This window comes from Taurulus bubalis (assembly GCF_910589615.1).
Source record: "Taurulus bubalis genome assembly, chromosome: 21".
NCBI lineage: Eukaryota > Metazoa > Chordata > Actinopteri > Perciformes > Cottidae > Taurulus > Taurulus bubalis.
Genome location: NC_136609.1, coordinates 11,767,561 through 11,786,979, shown reverse-complemented (window position 1 = coordinate 11,786,979; position 19,419 = coordinate 11,767,561). Strand labels below are relative to the sequence as shown.

Sequence of the window (19,419 nt, the reverse complement as noted above, 5' to 3'; positions counted from 1 at the left end):
CCATTGTGACGTCGACGCCGTTTGCCATGGTAACCCCACGGATGGAGGCGGGGCGTTCTCCAGTATTGGGCGTTTTTCTCTCTCTCTCTCACACACACACACACACACACACACACACACACACACACACACACACACACACACACGCACACACACACCATGGATGGGCAAGAAGATGCACTGATTGGTCTCGAATACAAATAACTAAATGATCAATACTTAAAATAATATTACAGGGAAACACAATGACGTCATTGTAAATAAAACGGATTTAAAACAGCTGGAGAGAAATAACACAATATTATTTTCCCACGACACACAAAATAACATCTTGATGTATAAGGCTGTTAATCTGTGTTAAATGTGACATCATATGTTTTTATTGTCCTTAATTAAAGGAATAGTTTGACATTTTAGGACGCAGTTAGCTTAGCGTAGCACACAGACTGGAAACAGCTCTAAAACTCACTCGTTGACGTGTTGCATCTTGTTTGTTTAATCTGAATTCTGCACAAAAGTATAGAAAAAAAAGCCAACAATTCCTCCTCCGGTTGTCTGGTTGCCTGGCAACTGCTCCAAGCTAGAAAAAAAAATAATTCTGGCACATCGCCCAGTGTCGATTTCTTTAAAAAAAAACTTTTGTGCAAAAATTTGTGCATACGCTTGAAACAAAGTATGAGTGAGTGGAAGTGCTGATAGGTGTGTTTTTTACCCTCTGTACCCACACACACACACACACACACACACACACACACACATGCACACACACCTCTGATGCACTAATGACTCATGATGCACTAGTTGGCAGGGACCCCCTTTCGCTCTGGGGCCCTCTGAAAGTCTCCCCTGTAGCGGAGAGGCCCTGTTCCTTGTTCCATCCGTCTTTGCGCTCACTGGGCTGCAAACACTTGCATCTCTGAACCCCTGCGAGCTCCAGGAAGCGCCCTGGCCTCTCAGACCCCCTGTGGAGATGGAAGTTGGAAAAAGGGAGGCCTTCCATGCAGAGACCCCATTGATTGTCACATTAGAGCCATGCTAGCAGGTAGAGCTGCACCAGGAGCTCTCAAACCCTTCTATCCCACAACACAAATGAGAGATCCGGTCTTGATCCCTGGATCTGGATGGAGCAGACAGGAGTCCACCTTTGGAGTGCTGTCGTACCCGACAGGTAGACTGTGTCACTCCCTGTCACTCTGTGTGTCCTAATAGGTCTCATCAGTTATCAGAGAGCTCTCAGAACCGACTGACAAGATAAAAACAAGACGGATGAAACGTCGACGGGAAGATTTCACCGTGAGGACTCTGAAGGTTTTATTAAAACACGACGCAGATCACCAAGAACACGCGGAACAAAAGAGACCGAGGTAAACAAACGGAACCACAGGTGGACCCGACGCACAGACGGACACGCAGCACCCAGCCCCGGCGTTGTGGAGGAGTGTGTGTGCAGCTTACACACACACCTTCACACACACACGCGTGTGCAAGCTGCATCACAAAGTATCCACAGCCGACATGTTTTGTTTTGGCGGGTGCATTCGCGTCCGTGTGTGTGCGATCCACTGTAGCCGTGTTGCCAGCGCTGCTCTAAAAATAGCCCCGATTTTATTTAGATGTTGGGAGGGAAAGAGAGAGAGAGTTGCCATAGCAACAGGCACGTTCAGGGGGCCCTGCATGTGAAGTAGGATGAAGGTATGATAATGTCTGTCTGCTGCCTCCTTCTCCTCCTCCATTCATCTCAACTGAACCGCGTTATTATGGAGACGACAATTAATCGGAAAAATATGAACAAAGCGGCTTTTCGGCTCACAGTGAGAAGATGAATTACACGCGTCTGGGAAATACGACAATATCATAATACACGTCACTCTCTCCCTCTTCCCCGCATCCCTCCATCCCTCACACCAGCACCCTCTGCTGTAAAAGTCTCCACCTGAGAACCCGCAGAAGGGAAGACGACCCGCGGCGCTTTCTGGTAATATTCTGCCGACGAGCTCGAGTGTTTCCTAAGTGTGTGTGAAGCAGGCCATCTGGGACCAGGTTGGTATGACGATGCTGCACACACACACACACACACACACACACACACACACACAGACGGGTTGAGGGGGCGTTCATAATGGCCAAGGTAAACACACAGTAGATAGCACTACAGTGGGCTCAGTTCATTTTCACTAAGGGCCTCTTTGCATTAGCGGTCAACAAAGCGATCCATCGCAAACGCCATTGTGGCAGACTCTTGAGATAATGGACACACACACACACACACATGCACACACACATGCACACACACACACTGCTCTGACATGCTTTTCCTTAATATCTGTTGGGTAAAGAGAAAATCCCGGGAAAATACAGATAAAAAAGTGTCACTGATTATAATCAATCAAGATGAACTGATTTTGATTGGGATCGGTTAATCGATCCAACACTTGCACTTGATTTAATTTTCCATTTTTATAGATGTTGTATGTCGTAGAAACGTCTAAAAAAGCTCATTGGCTCTGCAAAGTGTGAATGATTCTCTCCTCATCCGGATGGTTTCATTCTGGATGTTTGTCCCCCTCTGTGAAACGAACGGGACTCCAGAGCTGAAGTTTAGGAACCGTTGAGGTGGATAATCCCACCGCATGGGTCACCGGGCCTCACTGGTACACATCTATTGAACCTTGAAACAACATCCTGCATCACATCCCTGAAAAGCTGTTTTTAGCCTCGACGTGTCAAGAGAAGCCACAACAACAGACGTCTGAGCCAAAACAAGACAAATTCCCAACTAGCATCAGTGTACAATAGTACGGAAATGTTTTATTGTGAACGACATATACATCAAAATATTCTTATTTCATCCATGCTTTGTGTTTTTCGGGGTCTGACTGACATATCAGACAAATATGTAACATGGCAGTAAATAACGATGAACCACTGACTGTGTGTTGCCTCAGTAGTATGTCTCCAGCTCCACCCAACCTGGAAAACAAGAGACGGAGTTAGTGACAGGCTTTTTGGGAATGTTTCGCCCTCACATTTGGGGTCTAAATTCTCCGCGTTGGCTGGAGGATGACATCACCGTGTTGACTGACGGGACATGGAGGTAGATCATGCAGATGATGTCATCGGGCCCTGACTAAATCCGATGATATCAAACAACGCTCGGAGCTGTTAGGAGTTCTGGTTGCATCACTGGACGTGTGCACAATCACATCATTTAGCGTGGTTGCTATTATTGAGTCTATTTCTCCGGAGGCCTCGTCGTATTTTTAGGACCTGAAACACTAGGACTTCTTGTGAAAATCACTGGGCTGGAATTATGTTTTTCCACGTTTGAGTGGAACTGTGGAACTTGATTCAGCACAGCTTTAAAAATAATCCGGAGGACGGTTGGCTTTGGGCCACGCACACACTGGAAACATCTTGTTTTGAAAGACTGTTTGAGTCCGTGACAAGTAAACTCTGTCAGTCGGCGTTCTGTTTGCTCGTAGCGCGTTGTTCACCGTGGACGGGCGGCGGGATGCTCGTGATCTGTGCTGCAGCCGACACACACTCTCCCACAGACGCAGCTGCATGCAGGTTCTGCTCGTTCCGTGGGTGGAACGAGGCATTAACAATGGCGGGGTTGAGGGTTGAAATCCCACCGGGCCTCGCCATCTGCCGCAGCTCACTGGTCTGCGTGGCGGCAGGGACGGCCGACACGGCACAGGAATAGACGCCGCTTCGCGGCTCATGCTACAAGCTGCTCCCTCGCCTCTCATCCAACACACCGCTGCTGCTCTGTGACGCTCAGCAGGCTGGCATGGGGTCGCAATATCAGGAGGGGAGGGATAATAATGCATATCGCTGTAATAGTCTTATAATTATCTTATGCGCCAAGAAAAATTGCTGTTTTCAGCTTTGTCACGAGGCATTTTCAGCTTTAAAATGGTGTATTTAGCACAGGAAAACTGCCTTTTCCCTGAATCAGATTTTGCATTTGGCAAATATGAAGTAAGTAAACAATGCCGTCCTCATCCTCTACACTCAGCTCCAAACACAGAGAAGCACATGTGAGTCTTTTCTTACCGCCTGGGTTGCGTCTGAGGATATATCTTCTGGCTTCATCGTACAGGAAGATGAGGAGGGAGTAGGGGAAGGCACAGAACCACCAACATGGCCTGAGGTGGGACACAGACAGAGATGTGATGTTTAATTGATTCAATATTTGAGAAGTGAGGACAGAAATAAAAGAAAGACAGAAATGGCGACAGGACTGTAAACCTCTCAGACCGCGAGGAGAAGACGAGGTTATTAAACATCAGCAATCACTCAAGGAGAGAGAGGTGAGTGGGCGAGTGAGGAGTTTGAGACAGACGCAGAAGATGAAAAGGTGGCGAGGAAGAAAGGAGAGTAGAGGAAGACGCAGAACAATAACGAGGAGAAGGAGACGAGGAGACGAGGAGACTTCAGCTAATGAGCCGATCTGCTTTCTCTTTTTTCTTTGTCGGGTAAATAATCTCATTAGTTCATTACTTCTGCTTCATTCTGCCTCTGAAGTGGGAATTACCAGTGACACGAGATAAAATACACATTTTATAAAACAACATAATCAAGGGAAAACAGGGGAAACCACGTCACAGCTCTGGCTGCAGTGGTACGCAGAGAATGGCAGTAAATAAACAGGAAACAGGATTTCATGGATTAACTCTTTAATGGGGATAAATTTAACGCATATTGTGCTCATCTATTCGCCTGCATACATGAAAAGAAACATTAACATGGAGATTGTTTTAATTTGGGTGAATTCACTGTAATGCCTTAGCGTGTGTGTGTGTGTGTGTGTGTGTGTGTGTGACTCACTTGAGAGGGTACATTCTGAGAGCGATGTCCATGCCCGGACAATAGGACAGGAAGGCAGCCAGAGCCGTCTCCGCGAACAGCCCGAAGATGAGGATACGGTTCCTGTGAAGCAAAGAGTCAACAGTCAGGACATTTTTATACGTATTAACCTCCTTTATTCTATACTAACTCTAAATACAATACGTATATTTATTCTGTCAGAATTCCCTCTCAGATTAGTTTTTTTATTGACTCTCATGACGATGGAAAGTCTCTCTCCAGAGACGAGGGGCGTCTGAGGAACTCATCACGTTTGGACAGCAGAGTCTAAATAAAGTGTTGGGGACATTTTACCCCCTAAAACGGCCCGTTTCTTTAGGGAGGGGTATTTTCTGAAAGTACAGGAACTTGCATGGTGGAATTTGCAGAGATGGCCATCACTGATTGGTCGCTTCTTCAACTCGTGCAGCACCTCATGAATAAAACAAGTCCATTCTGTTCGGGACCATTTGAGGAGGGGAGAGCTTTTCCTCTTCGGCTTCCCGACTCATTTAAGCAGACGAGAAACAGAATCGACGGACGGCGGATACGTTCTAAAGGCACAAATAAATAACCAACAGACACTCAGCGGAGGATTTACCGTGGAGACAGGCGCTCTTAGTTTCATTCTCCTCCTCATTACAACGAGCATCATTAATACTACGCGGCAGTAAATGTCGTTGTTAGACCAAATCCAAGATGAAGTGCAGGCTTTATTGTGTGTAGAATCCAAGTGCATACTTCATTCCCTGTTGCAGGATGGAGTTCCTCCTGGTCTTACAGATGATCAGATCGGCCCACTGGACGACCACGATACTGGCGAAGAAAGCCGTGTGACACGTGAACTCTACGATCTTTCTGCGCTCGTATGTCTGGTGGATAGAACATGAACAGAAACATTAGCACAAGTCCTCGAGTCCCGAGTGAACGTCTGTTTTCGGCGCGGCGTTACTCACCCACTGCTGTCCGTAGCTGTCTTCCAGGTCGTTGACCATTTTGTCGTCCCACAGCATCCGGATGCCCAGCAGGTCGTAGGGGAGGAAGCCGTTTTCCGCCAGGATCACAAAGTATGTGAAGAACCCGGCTGTGGCCTGCATCATACCTAGCAGAGAAGGAGAGCTTTGAGGGGTCTGCTTCAGACGGAGGGTTCTCCTTCCACACCTGAGATGAAGCTCCAAATAACAACAGTCCTGTGTGTTTACCGATCTGTCCGTAGGCGATGCTGATGAGCCTCTCGTTCACCAGCTTGTCCGTTTTGGGGTTTCTGGGCTGTCGCTTCATGATGTCGCTCTCTGCCGCTTCGTAGGCCAGGGAGATGGCCGGGACCTGGGGGACAAAACATGAGACGGCTAAGTATTCTCAGTTGCTTTCATAGCGACTTCACAGTGAGAAGAACAGCGTCTGCTCCAAGAGCTCACCATGTCAGTTCCCAGGTCAATGCAGAGGATGGTGACGGTTCCCAGGGGCAGAGGGATGTTGGCGATGATGAAGAGGAGGAAGGGGGAGATCTCGGGGATGTTACTGGTCAGAGTGTAGGCGATGGACTTCTTCAAGTTGTCAAAGATCAGACGGCCTGATGAGGTCATTGAAAAGGTTAACATGGAGGACAGATCGAGCGGCTACACCGACGCTTCGTCCACATTTCTGCAGGTCTGTCACCTTCTTCCACTCCGGTCACGATGGAGGCAAAGTTGTCGTCCAGCAGGATCATGTCAGCCGCCTGTTTGGAGACGTCGGATCCAGAGATACCCATCGCCACGCCGATGTCGGCCTTCTTCAGGGCGGGAGAGTCGTTCACGCCGTCGCCCGTCACGGCCACAATGGCGCCCTGCAGACACGGAGGAGAGCGGAATCCGGTTCAACAACAACAACATCATCCAGGACAACGGACATTTCTGAAAGCTTTTAATCCCAATGTGCGCCTGCGTGTGTTTCTTAAGTTCTCACCTGTCTCTGGCAACCTTCCACGATGATGAGTTTCTGCTGAGGGGAGGTTCTGGCGAAGACGATCTCCGTGTGGTACTTCAGCACATCGTCCAGCAGCTCGACGGTCATTTCTTTCAGCTCGCCGCCGTGGACAACGCAGGCCTTGGCGTCCCTGGAGAGGAGATCACAGCAGCGTTAGGACAACAGTGGTAATCCCACTTCCTGTTCTGAGAGGAAAACTAAGGATGGGGGACAGTCATGGTGATGTAATGAGGAAACAGGAAGGTCCCCTTGATTCAAATAATGGCATCATCAGCAAAAATATCTATATTAGACCTTCACTTCAGACAATGAATCCTTATATTACATATTATGGTGCAGGATAGTGTATTTTTCCCAGAAATAAAACATTATACATGTGTTTTGTATATTTTTTTCATACGTTTATTGTCCATTTTTCTATTTTATTTACGTTTCTTGACTGTTTCAGTACTTTACTTCCTATGTTCATCGTTATGCACCTTCCTAATGACAGTATTTGTAATGTATGTGTTTAGGGACAGTAATCCTGTGTACTGTGTACTGTGTACTAACCTGGGGTTGACTTCTGAGATTGGAACGTTCAGGCGGGCAGCGATGTCTTCCACGGTCTCGTTGCCTTCAGAGATGATGCCCACGCCCTTAGCAATGGCCTTGGCTGTGATTGGGTGGTCACCCGTCACCATGATGACCTGAGGGAGAAAACCAGTATGACCACAGGGTGTGATCGTGAAACGATGCGCTCACGTGCCGCACAGGTGAAAAAGACTCACCTTGATTCCGGCGCTCCTGCATTTGCCGACGGCGTCGGGCACGGCGGCGCGAGGAGGGTCGATCATGGACATGAGGCCGATGAAGCACAGGTTCTCCGTGGGGAAGTTCACCTCCTCGGTGTCGAAAGCAAAGCCCTCTGGGAACTGGTCGTCGGGCAGGTTGAAGTGGCAGAAACCTGAGTGAGGCGAGAAGAGAATGTCACGCGTTAGTTTTCCTCCACCAACATGTAAAAGACAGAAGGATGGAGCTTCGGCATGGAGCGTGTCTCACCCAGCACTCTCTCTCCAAGCCCTCCCAGCTCAACGTAGGCGTTCTGGAAAGCGTCCTTCAGCTCGTCGTCCAGGGTCTCCTCCTTGCCGTGCAGCAGGATGGTGGAGCAGCGGTCCAGAATCCTCTCTGGGGCGCCCTTCATCACCAGCAGGTGCTTGGTCTCTCCGGGAGTCGCATTCTTGTGGACGGAGAGCTGTGGGACAAGAGCTGGATTTAAAACTCCAAATAACGCTGGAACTCAACGGAGACATGAAAGAACCCGACCACTAGAGGGCGTAGATCAGCATTTCCCTCCATGAGCTGTAGATCTGCATCCTTCACCTGCAGGGACAGGTTGAACAGATGTAGAGGCTGTGGGAAACTGTGGGTTGTTTACCTGGTATTTGTTGGTGGAGTTGAAGGGGATCTCAGAAACCTTGTCGTATTTGTCTCTCATGCCGCCAACAGATCCACAGCACAGCTCGATGCACTTGAGCAGAGCGGCTTCTGAGGCGTCTCCGGCTACGTCTCTCTGTGGATTCAAGCAAAGAGTAAAGAGTTGGATCATGTGGATCATGTCTTTATTTACAAGACAGTAAAGGTTGCATACACAACAAGAGTTAGTATTTATATTATAGGTAGAGGTCTCCAAGGGTTTATGAACTATAATACATGTGTAGAAGAGCAGGTGGATAAAACAGATGAATTCAGACCTTAAAGAAACACGATTAAAAGAACCTCCAAAGCTATTCAGTTTGAGAAAGAAATGCACTCGTCAGTACTCATTAAGGAATAAATCAATGGGTCTGTCTGGCCACCTTTTGCTATAGCTGCAGCTATATATTTCTGAAAGACCTTTAATTAAGTTGAGGGCTTTTTATAAAGATTTGTAGTGCAGTCTAGCTGCATTTCGTTTTCCAAAAGGTTTCTTGCCAAGTCGCCTCCCACACAGACGCTGCATCTTGGGACTCGTCGGGGGACTGGATCCAATTTAACAAAATGTTTGAAGGAGAGAAAAATATTCTATGAGGTGATGAGAGAAGAAGCGCTTGTTTACGAGAGAAGCAGGCCAGCGATGTCTTGAATCATTGAGACTCTTGAGAGCAAAACGTTTAGTGTTTAGGAACCGGGAGAGTTCTGGAGGTAATGCTCACCTTCAGGATGGGGACGTTGGTCTGCTCGGCCAGGAACACGGCGCGGTTACAGAGGCCGGCGATTCTGGACAGGGCGTTCCAGGTGGCGGAGCTCTTGTCGAAGGAGGCGCCGGTCTGGTTCTCCGTGGTGTCGGCCTCGTGGATCTGGTTGTCGAACCACATGTGGGCCACGGTCATCCGGTTCTGGGTCAGGGTGCCGGTCTTGTCGGAGCAGATGGTGGAGGTGGAGCCCAGGGTCTCGACCGCCTCCAAGTTCTTCACCAGGCAGTTCTTCTTCGCCATGCGCTTGGCGGTCAGGGTCAGACACACCTGGAGACGGGGGAAATATCTCAGTTTAGCATCAACATAATCAGAAAGGAGACTCGGGGCAGAAATGCCGGAGGACTCACGGTGACGGTGGCGAGGAGACCTTCTGGCACGTTGGCCACGATGATGCCGATGAGGAAGATGACGGCCTGCAGCCAATCATATCCAAGGATGAGCGAGAGGATGAAGAAGGAGACGCCCAGGAACACGGCCACGCCGGTGATGATGTGGATGAAGTGCTCGATCTCCTTGGCGATGGGAGTTTTGCCGCCGTCCAGACTGGAGGCCAAGCTGGCGATGCGACCCATGACGGTGTGGTCTCCGGTGTTGATGACGATTCCTTTGGCGGTACCTGGAGAGAGCAACGCGTTGTCTCCATGAGGCGCTCTTTCGCAACTTTCATTTGCTTCTAAATCGGACTTAAATCGTTCTCTACCTTCAACGCAGTTGGTGGAGAAGAAAGCGATGTTCCTGGTCTCCAGCGGGTTGTCGTTGGAGAAGTCCGGAGTACGAGTCTGAGGCTCGGATTCCCCGGTTAGAGAGGAGTTATCCACCTGGAGGAGTGAGAAGTAGGAAACAGCAAAGATAAGTGACACTTAATTAAAGCACAATGACTGACAATGTTGTAGAGTGGGAAAATAGAAGATGACGCATATAAACCGAAATAAAACACGTAAGGAACGAGTCGAGCGAGTCAGAAGAAACATGAGAATAAACAACAGGAAGTAAGCTGATGATTGTCAACCACACCTGGCTGTCAACAGACATATTTCTGTCACCACGACAGACTGAACTCGTAAATCATGAACTATGTTGTGTTAGTTACCACTTGAACACGTGAATATTTCATATCTTAAGTGCCGTTTCAAGCCACTGCTCCAAACGTGAGATTAAAGGAGTCTTTGAGGTACGCACCTTGCAGCCGTGGGCGGAGATGACTCGCAGGTCAGCGGGGATCCGGTCTCCACCTTTGACCTCCACTAAATCCCCGACCACCACCTCCTCGGCGTTGATGTTCTTCTTCTCGCCGTCGCGGATGACCAGGGCTTGCTGCGAGGCGAGAAACACTTCATGTGAGACGGAGGAGAAACTAACGGAGAATTCATTTCCTGTCCGTTTTAGCTGCCGCTGCTCCCACATGCTGCACCCGGAGCTCAGTGTTCATTCATAATGATGAATAAAACACAAACGCTGAGGCAGAAGAACGAAACGGTTGAATGGAGGAGGTGGGGGCACCTGTGGGACCAGGTTCTTGAAGGAGTCCATGATCCTGGAGCTCTTGGCCTCTTGGTAGTAGGAGAAGCAGCCGGTGATGATGACGACAGCAGAGAGCACCACGCCCAGGTACAACTGTGGAGCAGAGAAAAGAGTTACTCAGGTCATCTTTCGGGGTATTGACTTCTGATCTCACACTATCAAAGACACCCTCCCCCCTCACGTTGTCGTTGGCCGGTTCGTCTTCTGCAGCAGCCTGGATGCCGTACGCCAGGAAGCAGAGGATGGCACCAATCCACAGCAGCATGGAGAAACCACCAAACAGCTGGAGGACGCCATTAAACAACAAGTTTCAAGACGTTGCCGTCTTTTACAGTCTGCAAATAACTCATTTGCATTTTACAAATTTGAGTATGCAAAGCAGGTTTGTGTGGCTGATACGTTACACTGAGAAGAAGTGACTCCTACCTGTTTACAGAACTTGACCCATTCGGGCGTTGTGGGTGGAGGCGTGAGGGCGTTGGGGCCGTCTCTCAAAAGGATCTCTTTCGCTCTGGCGTTGGACAGACCCTAAAAAGAGACATAAAAAACAGGTTGCACAGAAGAAATAGTCAGTTATGTCGGTGTAAAGTAAGGAAAATCGTAACAGAAAAACCTGCGAGTCCTGTTTCTTTGCTCCGTTACTGTCACTGTTACTGCTCTGACAAGTTCCAAGTGTTTTATTTGCTCAACACATACCTCGCTATTCCTCCAGGAGGTGGTGGATTGAAACAAAAACATCAGACACCACATCCACGGGAATATAGATCTCGGTAATCTCACAATTACTGCTTCCTCTTTGCACAAGTCTGTGTCATTAGAGAGAACGTGCAGTTAGCGGTTAGCGGTCATCCCAGAGTGACACCAGAGGGAGACCAGACTAGCAGGTTGCTGTGAGTGAGCGGTGCGGACTTCAACAAGGTCGCGGTGACGCTTTCTTGCAACTACAAAAAAGTGAAGAAGTCAAAGTGAAGTGTGGCTGGAGGTCTCTGTGGAGGAGTGCTGCAGTAAAACCAGGAAATGAGTTCGCTTTTTCTGTCATTTTGGTTAAATGTCTGTAATTAGCACACGCTTAACAGATTTTACCGCTTTCTTACGTCAGTAAAGACCCTACGAGTGAATTTCTAAGTGTTTACATGTCTTTAAAGAGGCGGCCCTAACAAGTGGCTTAATGAAACTACAAAACCACATCGCTAGTCCGGCCTGAGCTCGGTGCCGCTGACGTGAAGTCACGTGACCCTTCGCAGCCCATCGTCAGCTTTTTACTTCCGCTGATTGCATCCAGTATCATGCACATGTGTTTTCCACAGAGCTTACTTTCTGCAATAATCCAAATGGAGCGCTCCCATTGGCTGTGAGTGGAAGGGAACCGGCGCCATGCTAACCTCTGGGTTGGCGACAGGAATACGTGGTCAGGCAGCGCTCCGTGAGACCGGCGCCTGAATGAAGTCTTTGTTTTGGGTCAAACTCAGACAGATCAGATTTCTGAGGATAATCGGCATCAGTCGAGCATTTGGCCGGTGTGGGGCTCTACTGGGTTGTGTAATGGGATTCTGTGTGTGTGTGTGTGTGTCCTCAGCGTGACGAAGACCATGGTCCAAACATGAAAATCACATTTTGCGTCCCAGTTGAGTCTCACCCCTCCTCCCCTTTTCAGCACAATGTGACATGTAATGAGTCTTTAAAGGGTCAGTTCACTCAAAACACAACTCTCTCCCAGTTTACACATGCAGATAGTTTTGTTTGTGAGGGAATACGTCTCTCTCTATGTCAATAGTGTCCGTTGTATCGTGCAAATCCCAAACTATCTTCTGGGCGACACCCACTGGGGATAGAGGGAGGAAAATGTTGTTTGTAATTTAGTTAAACTGACCCATTAGAATAATTTCCCCTACTTTGCACTAATCGAGCACACTAAATATCTGCTAGTGAAAGTGCGTTTGACCTCAGTTCTTGTTGTCAGATCTTCCCTGGCCTCGGGCTTATCTGCCTCTGTGGCTCACACATCCTCAAAAACAAACACACACACACACACACACACACACACACACACACACAAACACCAACACACACTCACCCTGGATAGGTCGGTTCCATATTTTCTGTGGAGTTCATCCAAGGTCAACTTGTGGTCATCCTATGGAAAGAGAGAGAGAGATTGAGAGACACAAAATCCCTGTCATTTTAAAACCCTCAGATATGATCTCCTTTGAGGATTAAACACGTGTCCCGTCAGGTCCTCCAGCGGGAACATAAAGATGACGAGGCAAAATCTGATGGGGATTATGGAAGCACGGCGGTCCATACAGCGAGGGGATCAGTCAAAGGCGGACATTCAAGTAAAACTGGAGCCGGCCGGTGATTGAAAACTCGCGGCCAAACACGAGCGCTAAGCCGCCGCGAGCTCAGCCGCGTCCAGACTGCGAGCAAACAGTCCTCTGAGTGAGACGCGGGGGTTGAACAGTGTCGTCAGGATGAGTTTCTGTGGATGAAAGTGTTGCTTCGGGGCATTCATTGATCGTAGAGTTTATCGCGTCGAAAAAGAGTTTCATCCGGTCGCAATGTCTTTGTTTTAAAATGCAAATTCCAGCAGATCTGCAAACACAAACCAGAGAATGGAGCACATTCATGTGCCTGCACTGTGTGTTGGCCCAATAGAAAAGATTCTTTCTCATTTGTATATCTGACTCCCACCTTACATTTTTGGCCGTACTGTGAAACAGTATTGTGCAGGAGAGTGAAACACCCGCAGAACAGATGCCAACTGGTTTGCTCACATACGTGACACATTTCCAGTCCACTACGTCGTTTCTCCCCTCAGCGACTACTTTCCCATGAAATAAAAGCTGCACAGGACATAATATACTTTATATAGATGTACCTTTTTATGATTTAACATTGACTCGTTTGTCTCAACCCAGACGCTACATTTCCTAATAGTTGGCCGCTTTGTTCCCAGTTGTCCGTCCATGGTGAATGAATGAAGCATCAGTTCACGGCCCTGTGCGTGTCCCATTGTGGTACATTGACCTCTTAAAGGACGATGCTTCACATCCACTGCTGGGTCCTGTCTGAAAACACACATCCACATAATGCTAATGTGCACAGTGTGGTCGTCCCACACGGGGACCGGCTGAGTCTTTCTACTTTCACACTCCCAACGGCCCGGAGGAGTTTTGCATTACAATAAGCCAGAAGAGGGCCGTGCCCGATGCGGAGAGGATGAAGTGACATCACAAGTACCTCCTAACCATGTAATACACATCACTGTGCCATCAGCGTCTGATGTAATATAGAATATATACAATTCAGTTTATGAGCGTGCACCTATATTGGACTGAATATGTGTTAATTAACTATTTTGAAAGGATTTGTTAATGGACTTTTACATATATTACATTCCAGACAACTCAAATTCCACATTATTCTACATTTGGCATTTTCTGTTGGACTTTGTCTCATTTTATAAAAAATCCCCGGTTGCTATATGTTGCCATGGCAATATTCCGCTGGACTTTGACGCCTCGGATAATTGCGCGATAATGATTAACGTGTCGGCTCCATGGAGACACACCTTCGCACTTATTACAGATTTACGTCTTCCCAATATGCTATTGTTCATAAACCGGGGTTCAGATCTGAAACCCGGATCATTAATGTTTCTTTGCTCCCGAAATCAAAACTTTTCCGAAGACACGATGTCCGCAGTCGGGAGACTCTAAAGACGCCGCGCTGTTAATTGTAGTAAATGATATGCTAAGTTAAGGAGGTTATGGCGTGCTGGCGATACCGTTGCTATGGCATTGAGATGTCCTTCAGCGGCGGCAGACTTTGAGATCTAGTTAAGACGTCCCGAGGACAATAATCATTAATATGTCACCGAGATGGGAATTGTATTACCTAATAACCTACAGTACTCCGTGACCTGTGAGTGACATTGGGAAGAGGCGGTTGCCTAAAAGCTGCACTAATTAAAGAATTAATTATAAAACGGGCAGCGAGCCATCACATTTTGGTAAAGGTTACTTTACTTTAGCAGGAAACTGACAGCATCAGTCAACCTTCACCTGGTGACCTTGTGAAAGTCAAAGGGCAGCGTGCATCTATAATACAGCACAAATACAGAAAATGGTTATTTGTGACTTTATTAGCGAGACATTTGAAGAAGTTCCCTTGTTTCTACTTCGGGCATTGAGGTGAACTTGAGACCTGAATCTTCCCCTTTGTGATCTGACCTTGTGAAGGACACTATCCTCCAACATAGAAGAGCTTTGTCTGTCACGAGACATGAAGGAAGTGAGTGGAGAACCACACAAAGTCATCTAAAGTTATGGATGTACACGTCCTATAAAAGGCCACCATGCTACCATACAGTGAGGTATGATGTTTCAGTAATTCTTTGAATGTATTGGAGATGAACTTAATGCAAGAATGCCTCGCTGACCTTGGGAAATGACCTCTGCCGGCCACAGATACAGGCCGAGGGTGAAAAAAAAAGCTGACACAAGTGGAAAGTGGGCAACTGTTGGACACAGGAAAAGCACCTCTACCTCCATGCATGCAACTTAACAACTCTGCACATTTTGAGCTTCCAGTGCAGCGGAGAGCAGTTTCGTATCGGCACGGTAAAAAAACAAACGGCACATGATCTGAGAGTTTGAGAAGGAGTTCAGCAGCAGATTAATGGATGTTTACCGGCTGCAGAAAAAAGGACTAGTTTGTGTGTTTTGAGAAACAAAAATGACAACAGAGCCTCTGCGTTGAAGACTAATCTAGATAAGCGTGACTTAGACGTTAAGTACAGCTGTGAACTCATAATAACATGTGACAGCACATGCAGGCGTGTAAGTAGCAATCTTCATGAAGTCCGGGACAGACAGCTCCGTCTCATGTGACTGGCCGCGAGGTCAAAGCCGAGGTTTGTCTCGGCCGTGACCGGGAGCGCCGGCGTGGCCGACGGTCGCGACTTACAGCGGCCGGGAGCGTTAAAGCTGTCACTAAGCATGAGGCAAACAATGTGCTGCAGAGGACAATGGTGGGTAAGTTCAACAAGGTCAACGCCTGTTCCTCCCGGCTTCAACTCAGTTTGATTTACAGCAGTTACAACACTTTAAAAGTTAAATATTGCCTAATGGAAATAGAGCTTATCCAGACAATGAAAACTTTTCTTTGTGTACTCACCAGGTCAACTTCTTTCTTCAGCTCCTCCATATCCTTCTCCCCTTTCTTCCCTTTCTTGGGTTTCTTTCCCCCGCCATCCGAGGTTGCCGCCAACTTGTACTCATCTTTCCCTCTCTGGGTTGGAGAAAGTGAGAAAGAGCAAGCTTCTTAACAAGACCGAGCACATGTGGGGAAGTTTTGCTCTCGAGCTTCCTCTTAAGTTGCAGCAGCCGGAGCGCGGAGCAGTGTCAACTCTGCTGTTCAAACACGCGGTAAAACGTGTGTTAATCATTGTTGGAAGGATTGTGAATGACTCTCATAAATATCTCCAATTTTAAAAGGAAAAAAAAACGTTGAAGAGTTCCCTGAAACTGTGAACAGAAAAGCTGAACGCATGCACGGCACACATTTCGAAAGTAAGGTACAAAGTACTTTCACAACTGTCGCTTGACAGCAATAACGTGACAGAATCTCTGATCTCAGAAGTGAGAAGCAAACGCAGCTTAAGCTCAACCTGAAGACTCTTAAGAAACTAGTCCAAAGCATGTGACAAAGCTCCAATACTTACTCCCAGCCCCATGGTCGCAATGCAAGTCTGAGAACACTCAATCCAATTGTCTTTTTAAATTGCAACTTTCCTACTCCGCCTCTCTCTCTCTCTCTCTCTCTCTCTCTCTCTCTCTCTCTCTCTCTCGCTCCCTCGCTCTCTCTCAGCCCTCAGTCTTCCGCACTCTCCAGAGCAGAGAAGATAGGCTGCTTTGCATAAGCATACCTTTATACCCACAACCGGCTCACCTGCCCTGGGAGGAGGAGTTTGGGGGGGTTGGGGGCTGGGAAGGGGTAAAACTGGACAGGTGAGCTAGTGGCGTGGGGAAGGGAGGGGGTGTCACAGGGAAAGGGAGGAGGACTACAGGAGAAAGGGGAGGGGTAGATCTCAACTTCCCTGTTTTGTTCTCAGCGCTTCCGTTCCTCTTCTCTCTCTCTCATTCAGTCTCTCCCCTCAATCCACTCCTCCTTTTCCATTCAGCTCCACTGAGACCTTTACATGCAACAGGTGGGCAGGTAGGTGGGCTGGAGAGCCAGACGCCCACGCCCTGCAGAGCGCCCCCCTCGGAGCGCCGTCTCTGCCTGGTTTACAGTACAAACAGGGTCAACGAATTATAACACAATGAAGTAAAATAGTGGGGAATGAATTAGAGACAAGCAGAGCTTTTTAGGTGAGAGTTCTGCAGGTGAGTAACTGCACAGGGTTGAACGAGGCGATTGAATAACAAAGAGCCGAAAAGAAAAAAAAGGTGAGAAGCTGATTAAAACCTTTTCCCAAGAAGCCGCCGCTCGTAGCGGAGATAACGGGTGGAATGCAGAGGGAGGAATCCTTTAGCTCTCCTCTCTGAGGTCAATGTGCCCCGTAAGAAACGGCCCTGTAATTGATTCTGAAGTCCTTCCGCCTCATAAAGCGTCGGACCTGAACAGGAATGTCTCTCGCAACGCGAAAGGAACAGGATTAATGCACGTTATCATCCGCAGGGAACCACAACGCACAGAAATCCGATCGGAGACCCAACTTGTGCAAAAGAGTTCAGGTGCGATTTGGGTTTCTCGTCCAAGCGTGAGCACGGCTCAGCTGCCGCTAAACCAGGAAGTGGATATTAACGCTCGTTTAATTGGCCGAGCTGATCCGCTATCAGGAACCCGAAAAGCCCCACCTCGGTGTTCCTGTGGCGAGCAAAGCCATAAAGTTGAACTGAGAGAGTTTTGAATGAATGAGTTACCCAAGAACCCGGACACGTCCTTGAGCAGACAATGGGATTTCTCAACTGGGGCCCAAATAATTATGGCATGTATATTTGTGCAGGAGATCCATGAGACAAAGGCTTTGTCTTTTATCTACGGCTGCCACCTGAGCTCATGACCCTGAAGTCTTACAAAACCTAGAAGTGGCTTTCCTGTTCATTGAAACTCGCAGGGAGGAGGAGGAAGAGGAGGAGGAGGAGGAGGAGGGGGAGGGGGAGGAGGGGGAAGGGTGGGGAGGGAGAGGGAGGAGGGGGAAGAGGAGGAGGAGGAGGAGGGGGAGGGAGGGGAGGGGAGGAGGGGGAGGGGGGGAGGAGGGGGCTGCTGGATGTGTTTGTAGTAAACTTCCTACTGTTTATAGTCACTAGACTACGCAGGGAGGAGGAGGGGGATGAGGGCGGATTGTGAAATAGGAATTCTCAAAAGCTGGAGATGAGAAAAGGTAAAAGATAGGACTCGAGTGTGAGGAGTTTTCTCTGCGGTTCAATGGATGCAGCTCATCTTGCAGCGCACTGAATTCAATTTGTTCCAAATGCATTCACGAGGAGAAAGAGCTATGATGTAAGAGATAGATAAAGGGAGAAAAGGTGGAGAAAACCTTAAGGGGACAGTTCAACCCAAAATCAAATAAAATCCATTTCCCTCCCCCCCATGGTGTAACCACTCAGATAAAGGCCTCAGCACAGTAGAAGCCCGTGACACTGGTTATTGGGATGCAAACTAACAACACGTGCTTCCCATCGTGTGGCGCTGGAGGTGTGTGTGTGTGTGTGTGTGTGTACACTTCCAACACCTGTCTCTTTAACCCCGCAATGACACACACGACCACACCCTTTTATACAAACGCACACACACACACACACACACACACACACACACACACACACACACACACACACACACTCGTTGAGACTGTTTACACTTTCACTGGCGGTGTTTCAGTCTTTGGGAAAGCGACCTCCCACGCAGCGGCGTCTCCTCCGCATCGATAAAACCAAAAGGAGCAAACCATGATTGGGCCTAAGTGGCTCCCTTGAGGGTTTTTATGCGCCTGACGGAGGTTTTCAGCTCCATAATTAATGCAGTGTACGTTCTTGTTTAACCCCAAACAATGCTCTGACATGCATAAACAGCTCGGGAGCGAAGACGTAAACATGGCCTTTTGGAATGTCATTGTAGTGGGAGCACAAGGAGTAATACAGATATTATCAGAGTCAACATATTAGTGAGTAAACCATCACGTGAAGGCCACGTTAGGGCCAGATTCTGCAGGGGAACGGGCCCGCTGGAAGATAAAGTAAAGGGTTGGTTCGCTCTCCTGACCTTCCTCTAGATATTGGCCGTTGCATTCGGGAGGTTGTGTCCTAAACCTCAGATAATAGTATCTGTTCCGCTCACAGATTGTGTGTTTTTGGGCAAACCGCCCCTTTAACGAAGACATGGTGCTGCTGCTCTCTTTCTCCTGACGGTGTCTCTACGCCAGTTATTGAGCCATAAAGTCGTGATATTCATTCTGAACAAAGTGTACATTTAAATGAGCGTGTATATGAGGCTGCACTGTAAATGTTTCACTCGGCTGCAGGTTGCCCTTGTAGTATTCAAACGGTCCTGGACTTTGTACCGACGGTGACGTAGAGGGCTTTTAAAAAAAAAAAAGAGTGTAATAATCAAACCGTTTGATGGAAGGCCAGCACTGATTGACCCAGAGCAGAGAGTCAGACACAAATAAATACAGCTGAGACCGCCGGCATCACGGAGACATGATGAGTGCTAACGGAGAACACGCTGACACCGAGAAGTGTCTGAGCTTTATCTGGCAAAGATATAGATGTGTGTTTACGGGGCCTGCTGGCCTTTTGCTGGACATACAATAATTGTTGTAATTCATTTTTCGCAGTGAAACAATAAGCCACTG

The 19,419-nt window shown here is 48.1% G+C and overlaps 1 protein-coding gene across 1 annotated transcript; it reads right to left on the bottom strand.

Moving 5' to 3' along the window:
• Positions 1-2,794: 2,794 nt before the first annotated feature.
• Positions 2,795-16,427, bottom strand: LOC306752854 (sodium/potassium-transporting ATPase subunit alpha-1). Its single transcript, XM_079236675.1, has 23 exons — positions 16,282-16,427; positions 15,735-15,848; positions 12,631-12,690; positions 10,983-11,084; positions 10,738-10,839; positions 10,536-10,649; positions 10,215-10,349; positions 9,736-9,853; positions 9,383-9,651; positions 8,994-9,302; positions 8,237-8,371; positions 7,861-8,053; positions 7,590-7,765; positions 7,372-7,508; positions 6,799-6,949; positions 6,511-6,679; positions 6,270-6,424; positions 6,054-6,177; positions 5,808-5,953; positions 5,593-5,723; positions 4,834-4,935; positions 4,060-4,151; positions 2,795-2,970 (listed from the first exon to the last, which is right to left on the bottom strand). The coding sequence occupies exons 1-23, from the start codon at positions 16,291-16,293 to the stop codon at positions 2,942-2,944; spliced, it is 3,075 nt and encodes a 1,024-aa protein (XP_079092801.1). The 5' UTR covers positions 16,294-16,427; the 3' UTR covers positions 2,795-2,941.
• Between the last annotated feature and the right edge of the window lie 2,992 nt (positions 16,428-19,419).

Coding starts and splice junctions, on each gene's coding strand:
- LOC306752854 (XM_079236675.1), bottom strand. Junction 7,766..7,860: donor GCTTGGAGAGAGAGTGCTGG/GTGAGACACGCT, acceptor CGCCTCACTCAG/GTTTCTGCCACTTCAACCTG. Junction 4,936..5,592: donor ATCCTGCAACAGGGAATGAA/GTATGCACTTGG, acceptor TTTGCTTCACAG/GAACCGTATCCTCATCTTCG.